Source organism: Barbatula barbatula, assembly GCF_947034865.1.
Source record: "Barbatula barbatula genome assembly, chromosome: 24".
Taxonomy (NCBI): Eukaryota; Metazoa; Chordata; class Actinopteri; order Cypriniformes; family Nemacheilidae; genus Barbatula; species Barbatula barbatula.
This window is the reverse complement of record NC_136787.1, coordinates 15,703,539-15,715,185: the sequence shown is the minus strand read 5'-3', so window position 1 is coordinate 15,715,185 and position 11,647 is coordinate 15,703,539. Positions and strand designations below refer to the sequence as shown.

At 38.7% G+C, this 11,647-nt stretch overlaps 1 protein-coding gene across 3 annotated transcripts; it reads right to left on the bottom strand.

Annotated features, from left to right (window-relative positions):
- Positions 1 to 1,721: 1,721 nt before the first annotated feature.
- On the bottom strand, positions 1,722 to 10,798 carry cuedc1a (CUE domain containing 1a). 3 transcript variants are annotated; one of them, XM_079448624.1, is made up of 12 exons: positions 10,659 to 10,796; positions 8,452 to 8,628; positions 6,852 to 7,403; positions 6,598 to 6,728; positions 6,133 to 6,259; positions 5,525 to 5,747; positions 5,006 to 5,071; positions 3,671 to 3,760; positions 3,301 to 3,394; positions 3,029 to 3,087; positions 2,852 to 2,923; positions 1,722 to 2,738 (listed from the first exon to the last, which is right to left on the bottom strand). In XM_079448624.1, the coding sequence occupies exons 3-11, from the start codon at positions 7,143 to 7,145 to the stop codon at positions 2,859 to 2,861; spliced, it is 1,149 nt and encodes a 382-aa protein (XP_079304750.1). In that variant the 5' UTR covers positions 7,146 to 7,403; positions 8,452 to 8,628; positions 10,659 to 10,796; the 3' UTR covers positions 1,722 to 2,738; positions 2,852 to 2,858. The 3 variants fall into 3 exon arrangements, with proteins under 3 accessions (XP_079304750.1, XP_079304751.1, XP_079304752.1); XM_079448625.1 differs by lacking the exon at positions 10,659 to 10,796 and adding an exon at positions 8,180 to 8,222 and having other exon boundaries at positions 8,452 to 8,578; XM_079448626.1 differs by lacking the exon at positions 5,006 to 5,071 and having other exon boundaries at positions 10,659 to 10,798.
- Positions 10,799 to 11,647: the final 849 nt, after the last annotated feature.

The window sequence follows — 11,647 nt, the reverse complement described above, 5'->3', positions numbered from 1 at the left end:
AGAACAACAGAGTTTTTTAACGAATGGTAATAAAAAAAGTTTGTAATTTAGTGCTAAAAATGCCTCTAAATCAGAAAAAACATAAAACCGATGTCAACTTCAGCATTTGTATCTAAATACACTTGCAATCTTACCGGTCAGTCAGATGTACAGATGCTCCATTGTGGAACGTCTCATGCATGCAGAAGAATCGCCACGAGAGTTTTTCACATCCATAAACTAAACTACAAGTTTAGAGTTTTTCCTCTAATATTATTGTAATAAACAAAAATGTCTATTAAATATTACCAAAAAGCCTGCAGAAGTACCACAGAGACAAAGTACAGCACCCACCCGGCTTCTATGTTACCACACACTGAGATTCTATTGGTCGGTTTGAGGAATCCCTTCCCAGGATACAGCAGATTATATTGGATTGTGGGAAATCTGAGATCATCCGTGTGACATAGGTTTGCCGTAAATCCCTGAATGACACCAATGATTTTCAGTCATATTTCAGACAAGTAGTGAGTGGCAGGTGGTATAAAGAGTGATTGTTCTATTTATGAGATCAGTTAGGGATTATCTCCGAGTAACAGGTAAAAGGCCACCGGTTTTAGGATCTGGAAGAGGTGCATCATGGGACTTTGAGGTAGACAGACATGGCTATAAATAACCCAAACTGTAGACACCAGCAGAAACTCAGACACGTGAGCACTCTGGTAGACCATTTTTATTTTTGAGGGGCTATTTAGACGGGTCAAAGGTCAGAATAATGCTATAATAATGTATCATAATGAGTGATTTTGTATGGAAAGAAAACTCAAGTTGTTTTGTTTCATTTTAGTTGGGATTACGGGTATATAGCGCCATCTACTGTAACTGCGAGTTTTGACTGAGCGTTCCAAAGTAGGTCATTTGCCGGCGAAATCGAAATAAACAGACACTATAATAAAAACAAATATAATACAAATAAACACACATATATGTTAAACCGTTTAACAATATGAAAGTACATCAACTAGTAAAGAGAGCAAACATCAGAGAACTGCTTCCTTCGATATAGCCTATATTTACAGTACCTACAGTGTCTTGGCATTTTAGATTGAATTCTTATCCTTTTGCAGAGTTTACCCCTTAAAAAGTATTACTTCTGTTATAATAAAAAAGCAAAAACATGGTTAGATCATGGTATAGTGAAACTATGGATACTGTGCAGTGTATCTATTTATTTTCTATTCTAAACTGTATTTTATTAAATTTTTTATTGTTAACTGGTTGCTTCACTGTTCTATCAAATGGATATTTTAAATTTCTTCTATGTAAAGCACTTTAAATTACCATTGTGTATGAAATGTGCTATATAAATAAACTTGCCTTGCCTATCTTTGCAAGATGTAAACACTGGTGCAGAAGCACTTACACTCATTATTTTAAATCTTACATATATATTTGAATTCTAAAGATATTGGTTTAACATTTTTAAATGTATATTCTGTTCGTTGTATGTTGTTCAAATATTTCTGTGGACCAGCGTTAAACAAACGTTCATGACGTCATCCGAATTGTTTTCGTAAATACGTTCCATGTGAAATTGTGTCAGAGAATACCAGAAAACTGTTTTGTGTTTTTCTTACATGGCATGGAAAAATAACTTACAGGTTTGGAAATGACTCAAGACAGAGTAAATAATAATAAAAGTCATATTTGGTTGAATTAATCAATTAACAGTCAAACATTTCAAAATGATTTCAAAGTGTCATTTATTTAAGAATAAACAGAATGATCCTCTGGAAAATGAACATCGCTGTGGAATCTTAAAGAGCCGATGAGCTAACAGCCCTAAACTCTGAGAATTACAACATTTAGCCTATATTTACTGTTCCAGAATACAGTCAGCACCCACAAACCAAAGCTGGAAAGACTCTACTTCCAATCGGATCCAATAAGCTTTGCTTTATTTACCAATTCTAAAAATAAGAATTTGTCACAATGTGTCCAGCATTATTTTACATTCAGTATTGGTTGAAAACATATAGCATTATGACAACTCAATCTGACACCAGATATCAAATTAACAGGCTATTGGTTATCAAAGAAGATTTAGATGGAAAACATTTTTTGTGTATGAATGGAATTGCTTAAAATATGATTGGGATTGTACATGATACATTGAGGCGTTCAGGCCTTTTAAAATCTCCTGAGACAAACATGGATCTTAAAGTGATACTTTACCCAAAAATGAAAATTCTGTCTGAAAATACCTCCGAGTTGTTCCAAATGTGTACTCCCACAGTAGCAATAAAATATTCAGTTGAACAAAAAAGAAGATATTTTGAAGAATGTGGGACAGCAAACAGTTCTGGGGCACATTGTTCTTTTCCCTACTGTGGTAGTCAATAGGTGTCGAGATCTGTTAGGTTATAAGTACTATTCCGTACATATTAAGAACAAAGAAAAACAAACTTTTTCAGTGAAGTATCCCTTGAACTAGCTGAGCGGATAGGTTTTGTGCTTTTGGCTTTTCTAGAGTCCCGAGTCCCAGCACGGTGTGAACACTGACCCAGCACGACCTGATCTGCAACACTGCATGACGGCCAGACGCTAAATGACAGACTGTCAAACGAGAATAAAGAACTTTGATATCTTCATGGTTCAGATGTCATTCAAGCGTGGCATGGCACTAATGAGTGAAATCTTGATGGTGATGATGCTTTAGTTTTCAGGGCCGCAAGCTTGTCAGGCCAAGACTCGTCTATCTGTAGAAGACCACAAACAAAAAATGTATATTAAGAAGATGGACTTTAGACATCGAAAGATAATTTAAATGTAATTCTATGTGAGGAACAATGTACAGACAGAGTGATGTTACCATGATGTCATGCCTTATTTAACTCCTCCCCCTCCGCTTTTCCCGAAAGGCTCTTGCGCTGACTGTTTTGCGCTGTTTACAAACACATACACACAAGATCTTAACATGATCGCACAACATATTACATTTTCATTTCCATTCAATTCATTAACTAAAAGATATAAAGTGAATATTTACCCGGTGGAGGCCCTTCTACATCTTCCAGCAGATTAATGGTGGAGGTGGCAGAGCCCAGAGTGGGAAAGTCAAGGACCAGACTGAGGACAGGTGTTTGTACGACACCATTTAAGCATGGCTACAGAAATAGACTAAAATAAACCTCGAAAGAAAAATGCACTACATTGCACGAAAGTCGCAACAGCTTATTGCATTGTGACCGTCCAAGAAAAAAGAAACAATGACAAACAGATTTGGAGGTTGTGGGTTGATGTTAGATGGATTGAGGATATGAATGGTGTTTGGCCAGAGCTTTCTTTTTGGACTTCTTCCTTCTTGTCTTCTCAGAAAATGACCTAGCAATCTCAAAAAGCTTCTTTCTCGTGGCTGCAGGGAATAATAGAGCGTGGTCAGAATGTGTGGCATTTCCAAAATAGCTTCACAGCACAAAAAAGTACTAAAACAGCCGAAAGACATTCTTGATCACGAAATAGCTCTCTTTTATATATGTTAATACTAAGTATCACTGTAATTGGGGACATATTAGGAAAAAAGCTCAGTGTTACATACTGTATTAGGCAAGAAGAATCGAAACCAGTACAGAAGAACGCTATTGTATAATCTTATGAGCCTGACAGTGAAGTTCTGCTGTGTTTTTCTTACATTTGCCCATGTGCTTGAGTTTCTCCAGGAATAAGGCATCATCAGAGACAGACGAGCAAGCCTCCTCAGAGCCAGAAGCACAATTTTCACCTAAATAAAGAGTCATAGTGTTTTCACACAACAGCACAATACGGCTGTCAATCCTGTTTCAGAGATCTAAAAGCAGGTACATTCACACACAGTGACCAAACTATCAAATGTGCCTGTTTTCATATGGGGTAAGTAACTCTTAGGCTGCGTTTACACTGCAGTTCTTGATGCCCAATTCCGTTCTTTGTGACTATTTTGTTGACGACCCGTTTACACCTTATTTTTTTTAAGTGACCCGTATCCGATATCTGCATTTACACTATGCTTAGCGAAACAACCCAAGTTAGAGACTGCAGATCTGTCACAGGTAATGACTAAAATGATTTTTTTGGTCAAATTTGTATCGTATTCAACATTATTAAATCAGGTTCCATTAGTAAATCAATAAGTATTAACAGCAATATGTCCAAATATAATGTGGTAATAGTTTGCATATGTCAACGTGCAAAAGAGAGTACCGCATCTTTTTTTCCCACTTTAAGCACTGAACAAAAGGTAGACTTCTTTTCTCCCTTAATGAGAGAAAGATAAGCCTACGTTCAGCCAGCTTATGCTACATATAAGATAAATATAAATATGACAATAAATAAAAGCAAATCGTCTATGCGTCAGTAGTGCAGATTAAAACGGAACGGCAGAGTTCTTACAAAGTAAAACTGCATCTTTATTTTTGTAACTACAAAATAAAATACAATGGATTTGAAATGAAACCGATCTCGAAATATCCGAATGCATGCGTTTTTTCCTGTTTACACGGTTATAGAACACACCGGATCTGTGTCACATAAGAGCAAAATATTGGGAATTGGGTCACATTACGCTGACATTGTAAACGAGGCCTTAGAGATAAAGGTAAGAGATGTAACAATGTCCTGCATCAGTTTTGTAAAACGATATGATCTACACTTTAAGAAAACAAAAGCTAATGGAAATTTGAATCTTCTATTTTTTATTTAGGTTACAGATATTATTCACATTTATCATGAGAAAATAAAATGGTCTGACTTTGGTTATTCGCACATACAGACACTATTCAAACCTCTTCCGTAGCTGCTGTTTGAACAAGACATTTCAATACACAATCCCTTCAATCGCAAATCCTGTGTGAACAAAGTCATTCTGCACACCCCAAAGGATTATGTGGTATTGTCTACGTGGAGGCACTGACAAGTTTAAATGAAAGTGTCAGTGTTTTCATGGCAAAGCACACCATGTGGCCGATGGATGAAGATGAACGGAATCTACCTTCGGTGGAGTTCTCCTTGCAAGCGGATGAGTGACCGCACTGTGTTTTCTCGCACCGCTGATGATCTAAAACACAGCAGGTAACGGCGTCACTGACAGCAGAGATGAAGTTCAGCCACTCCCGAATGAGCACTTACAAATGAAGGCTGTTCACAGACATACACGCAAACACACATGCGGCAGAGCATGATGTACATGTAAAAGAGATGATGGGGTTTGACTGCAATGTTGCTGCATATCTGATTTCCTCACTTTGAAAATAACATTACATCCTAAATTGAAGTGATGAAATATTCATGAAAAGTGAAGCAAACAACTGTGTATGACTTTTGCAAGTGAATTCTCAAACCAAAAAAAAAACTACTGCTACTTACATTTTGAACCCATGTTCAATAAAAAAGCAACTTCAGTTAACGAAGGTTATAGAAGGGATTTATATTATTTAAGTGTACCTTAAAAGCCTATTAGAAATATTTACGTAATTATTCGGGTGTATGCATTATGCAGGTGTGCGTTTACCTATCTCCAGAGCTATGAGGAAGTCTCGGTTACGCTGCAGTTCTTTCATGAACTCTTGATTCTGCAGAAAAAGAGCGATTCGTTCATCTTCCAAATACTGCTTTAACTTTCCATCCTGTTCAGATGACCATGTGCCACCCGACAGGACGCCGCTACTGGACGAGAGCTGCGTCAGAGATGACAGTGAGGAAGAGGACGAGGACGAAGGCTGCGACAAAGTGCTCTGTGAGAAGATAAAAATCCCAAAGCACGCTGTTACAGATACGACACGTTAAAGAGTTTTATATAGGTCAAACCTGATATGCTTATCTTAAGCGGACAGTTGACCCAAAAATGTTTGCTTTCCTACATTCTTCAAAATATCTTCTATTGTGTTCAACAGAACAAAGAAAGATTTATAAAGCAAAAGAAAAAACCTTAGTATAGTTCTAAAAAACTGAAAAAGTATTGTTGTAGTGGACGTCAGGGGAAAAGAGTAAATGCCACAAAAGTAAATAAATCTACTTAACAATTGTAATTTACGGAGAGGCTGTGATTGTGACTACTAAGTAAAGGACACAGCTGGGTTCTCGAAAAACATCCTATATTTAGACGAATCATAAATCTACCTGAAGACTCTCTGACTGATGAGGCAGGATCCGGAGGAAGTCATCGGGCAGGTTGCCCAGCAACGGTGGATTCCAGTTCCTGTATCTGCCAACCTGCTGATGCCCGGGAGGGGGATAATCATGGAACCTACCAACACATTGAGATTATAAATACAAATACACTATATGTATTTTTTTGCTTGATTTAACTCGGAATTGGTCGGTGTTGTTATTTCAGATTAAAGGGCTTTTACAGACCTGAATAATAAAACAGCTTTTCAGCTACTACCGGAAATGAAAACTGTTTATTTACTCAACAAAAGCAGTAATTTGACATGTTTGCACAACTAGACCGACTCAGACTAAACAAACATTTTAACAGAGGGAACTTTTCTTTTCGAGAAGACACAACATCGCTCAGAGAGACCAAATTGTCTTCTGTTTTTATTAGTCATTTCCACAAACAGAAAACACAGTTCAGCTTGCCTAGGAGGTGGAGTGGACGGCACATCTGCCGGATGTTTTCTATCGTAGATGTGCATGTCATAGGAGGGTGGGGCGTAGACAGGTGGAGGCTCCTCATCTGAGCTGTCCGGCTCTAGCGTTCTCTCCAGGATCTGAGATGAAGTTTAGAGGCCACAAACATAGTTTGGCAATACCGTGACATGATTCACTCTTTCAGGAAACCATATGAACAAACAAACAAGTTCGGATCTCTATCCTTTGGTTTCTAGACTGACCTCTGGAGGAATGCTGTCGTCAGAATCCGAGCTGTCATCTGTGGTCTGGCTGTCCAAGCTCATTTGCAGGAGCTGGTCAATGGTCGAGTCCACGGCGCCATTGTTGGCCCTCAACACACACTCGATAACTTCATGCTGCATGCTAGGAAACATAGTCTTAAAGTCGTCCATAGCCTGGCTGAACTCGAGCCGTCTGACTTGACGGGGAGGTCTCCTGTTATTAGGCTCTGACGAGGCAACGTCGCTGTCGCCATGGTTACTGTTCGCATTACTTCGGCGAAAAAGGCTGGTCATCACTTATGGAACCTCCCTGACTCCTCCCACGCAGAACTGCCCCGGCCCTTGACCTGTGCACCACCTCGGCCACGTCCGTTATCCGCACATAATGGCACGGGAGCTGAGCATCAGTGTATCAAGAGGCAACATGGGACGAACTTTTCCTCTGCTGGTGCTGGCGGACACTCATCCAGGGCGGGGCTTCCCAGAATGCCTTGCTTTCACTCTCAGCCTCAAGGCAAAGGACGAACTCAGGGCAAGCGGCACACTCTTGACCTACATCATAGAGAAACGTTAACCCTTGATATTTCAGTAATAGTAATGATGTTTCTATGAGCATTTAGATTTTAGGTTGAAGTGAATTTGGGTAAATTGGAACAGTTTTGACAGTCGTCTCAATGTCAAAACATATCAACACGTATCAATTTAAATAGTCCTTCAAAGAGGCAAACACATTTTTAACAGTGCAACTATTCTATGTAGTCTTTCGATAAATTATGACACCATGAAAGGTACATATTCAATAATTAGGAAAAAATTTTATGTCCGCATTGATTATAGTCGGTGCCAAGTGGTCCAGTGGACTGTGCGCCGACATGTTGTGCAACGGTACTTCCGGCGAGCTGACTTTGAATCCCGGCTTGAGGTCCTTTCACATATGAAGATAAACAGCATTTAAAATATTTGCAATAACACTTTTCATAGACAAGGCTTGGCTTAAGCCAGGACTTTGCCGTAGTTAAATTAGGATATAAGTCGCGTTTATTAAACTGCCTTAGTTAAAAGACTTACTGGTGTGCATTGTGAGACAATACAATGGCAATTAAAGTTATGTCAGGGCATTTAATTTTTAGTTAAGACAGCTCAAACTTATATTTTAGTCTGGGACTAGTCCTAAGCCTTGTCTGTGAAACCGGGCAATAGTGCTTGAAGTCACATCAACCGACAAAAAAGACATTTGAACAGGCTCAAAACACAGTTATTTAAACAGTAATGGCAAACTGATGCACTGGAAGGGTATGTTCATGAAAGAAATATATTTTTATATTTACAGACACACGCAGAACAGCATGAGTCATTCTGTGGTTGTTCCCCCTAGGAATTCAATAGATCAGGGTCACTACCAGAACAAGGTTTCCCATGCATGAGATTGTATTAAGAAAAAACCCTTTCAAGTAGACACATTCATGAAATATCGTCTTCTATACAGACCCACTTCCATGACCAAACACTGCATGTGCCATAAATATCATGTAGCCATAAATGTACACTGAAATTCATATAGTCATATATGTCTATTATGTCTCATGTATTTCAGACTTACCGTCTGTCTACACAGGAAAAACAAGCTGGCATCAAACGGTCCAACAGGAACCAGCTACAGTCAGCCGGGTAAACCTTTAGCTTCCATCATAGGCTGCGGGTTGCTCCGTAAAATCCATCATCGGAGTGGTGCGGATCTCCCTCGCTCCCATTTTCATCTCTTCCCATTAATCCGCATCTAAAACCAAACAGGCAGTGCTATATTTAGCCACAGACTCAGGCGTAGTTGCACAGTAGCAGCTTAGTGATGTGGTTCTGAAGAAGGGCGGATATGCCCTTCCGATTAACATACATAGAGCTGACGTCATACTTGGCTAATACAGCCACTGAGCTGATATGAGCAGGGGTCCGTCTGACCCACTGAGATGGATCAGAGCCAATGAAACCACAGGAATGCCGTACAGCGTCTACAGGATGTGATTGATAATTACGAAAGCGATCTCGGCACGTTGTAGGGGGATCAAAAAGGGGGCTTCTGAGAGGATAACAGTCGTATAGCTTTCGGTGCAACACAGGCAGGCTTGTTATGTCAAATTACGAGCATCACCAACCGTTGGTGATGCGAGTCCTGCCTCCCGTCTCCATGGCAACCACAGGGTTTATCAATCTAGCTGTCAGTGATTCCTCTGAGCGAATGATTTGTTAAGGAGGTCAGAATAAACAATATCGTGTTGTCAAACCAGCTCGAGCCATCGACATGAATCCAATTCAACTGGGTAAAAGCAATGGTTTGATATCGGTCAGTTAATGCTTAATATATTCAGGTGTAAAGCTTTTAAATATACAAGCAAAAGTGAATGAATTTAATGAGATGAAGGACAAATCCGGGTTTGAGAAACCGATCACACTTCAGCACATTTAATGGATGATGAAATTGTTACTGGGACAAGGAATGAGTGTCACGCTGGCGTGCACACGACTGCCCCGTAATTTAGAACAAACATCCATAAACAACATTTTTAATGAAAATCTCAAAGTTGCTACTGCCAAAACCATCAGACTTCGCTTTTCTGTGTGACTGTGCCAAATTCTCATGCATGTCTGGACGATGCAGCCGCCAAGTGGGAAGTGAAATCCAAGTGGGCAGATTGTGGCGTCTGACAAGGAGAAGTGTTACAGGAGTTTTCTGTGGGTTAGTGATAATGTCAGAGCACTCGCCCGCTGTCTCTGTATAAAAGTAGCAGCACATTCACAGACACCTCTTAATATTACGCTATCATTAGCTGTAATGGGTGAAAGCACACAGTTCAGACTGCTGGAGTAGCAGCAAAAAAAAAGAGATTTGATAAAGTAAATCTTTAGCTAACTGGATAGCTTTGCTGCTACATAGTAAATATTAAACAAGGCTTTTTTGAGTTCAGCCCACAAAAAAGGGAACAGTTGCACCATGTGCACCGAACCAGGACCAGGGCTTTTGATAATGTCCTTGTTTTTGACCTGGTTCTGCTGAGTTAAAAGGAGCAGAGGAAGGATAAGAGTATAACAGAAAAATAGAGCTGAGAGACTGTGTGCTTTAACAGAAACTAACAATGATACTGACAAAAGATTACTAGATAAATCACACTATAAACACACACAAGGAAGAAAACGGATCCTGTTACATCCCAGAATGCTTCGGAATGCAAGGGATCAGTTCACATACATTATCATTCCTGCTTAAACATCATATGCAACAAAAGTACTGACGGCTCTAAATTATAAGAAAGCACAATGGCAGTAATATGATGCAGAGAAATAGAACACAGGAACAGCACGATCCATTTATAGCAAATTATTATTATAATAATATGCTATTGTATTACCATGATTCCATGTAAAAACACAGTAGACTGGTAGCCTACATTTTCTTTGCGTATACAGTCCAGATCCTTAGCTAAATAAACATGGTTATGAGGATCGATTTAATTTGAATGTGAAAAATATATTTTTAAACTACTCTGAAATTTTTAACTATAAAAGCAGAAGGGTAAACCATAGGTGTATGTGAAAGTGCCCATCTCCATCACCTGTCGTCGAAATTCCAAGACTCACTTTGACAACATCAGCACCAAAGCACTACTTGATACATACAGACCCACAATATGATGCAAAACCGCAGGACAGTATGTATTAGAAAATCTACATCTACAACAATTTCACAAATCGTGCATTTGACTTTGGCCCACATGAGATTCAGCATACAGTGGATAAGGGTAAGTGAGATCTTACCAGATGAAGGATCTGCCCTTAACACATTAATCGACTCTATATTTCCTCATGGTGTAAATACATTAATGACGTTTACAGTAGCGTGTAGATGTCCAGATGGTGGTCGGGTCTTTATCTGCTCTTGAGCGCTTGAGCTGTGGGCAGATTATCATTCTCTCACCGCGCCCAGGGGCGTCCTAGTGGATACAGGTGAGAAAAGCATCTCATGTCACATTTTAATAACGTAATAACCTCCTGAAAACAAATCAAAGATGCAGCATTTTGATAACAATACAGTGTGGTCAAGGCTTTTATTATAATATCTTTCTTATGTGTATCAAAATTATGTCATACAGTGTATTTTGAGACATAGAATCTTTATCAGGGGTCCTGTGACCCCAAGCGATTTCACGATGGTACTGCAGGGGTCCTCTAATTATTGATATCAATTATTCAAAAACGAATTAATAAATAAATTAGGCATGCAACAGAATTACAGTAACAAAAATGATATATATTAAAACTAATTATAAAACTATATTAGGTCAAATTAAAATGGTATCTTTATAATGTAAACATCAAAAGTAGCCTAAGAAAACCGGTTATACGGTATTAGATCAAGCTTAAAATTCTCAATTTGAAAGAAAATGTCAAATACATTTCTCTTGAATTTCTCCGTCAAGGAGTTCTTGGTTTAAAAAGGTTGCCGACCTTTGCATATTATGTCATACTTATATAATTTAATATAATAAAATAACTATGTGAGCCATGCGCGGCTGCCTAGCAACGCTGTAAGCCATCTCGGCAGTTTTAAAAAGCATGACATCTAATTATAATTTTGTGTAAGAAGCACTTACAATATAATATACATACAATCTCTAAAATAAACATCTGATGAGCATAAATTAATGTCATCACGAAAAAATTATAGGATAAATGGAGATTTATGTGTTTTTATTCACAATTCATCGTGCTAGATGTCCTTCAAATGACAGTGTTTTTATGAAGGC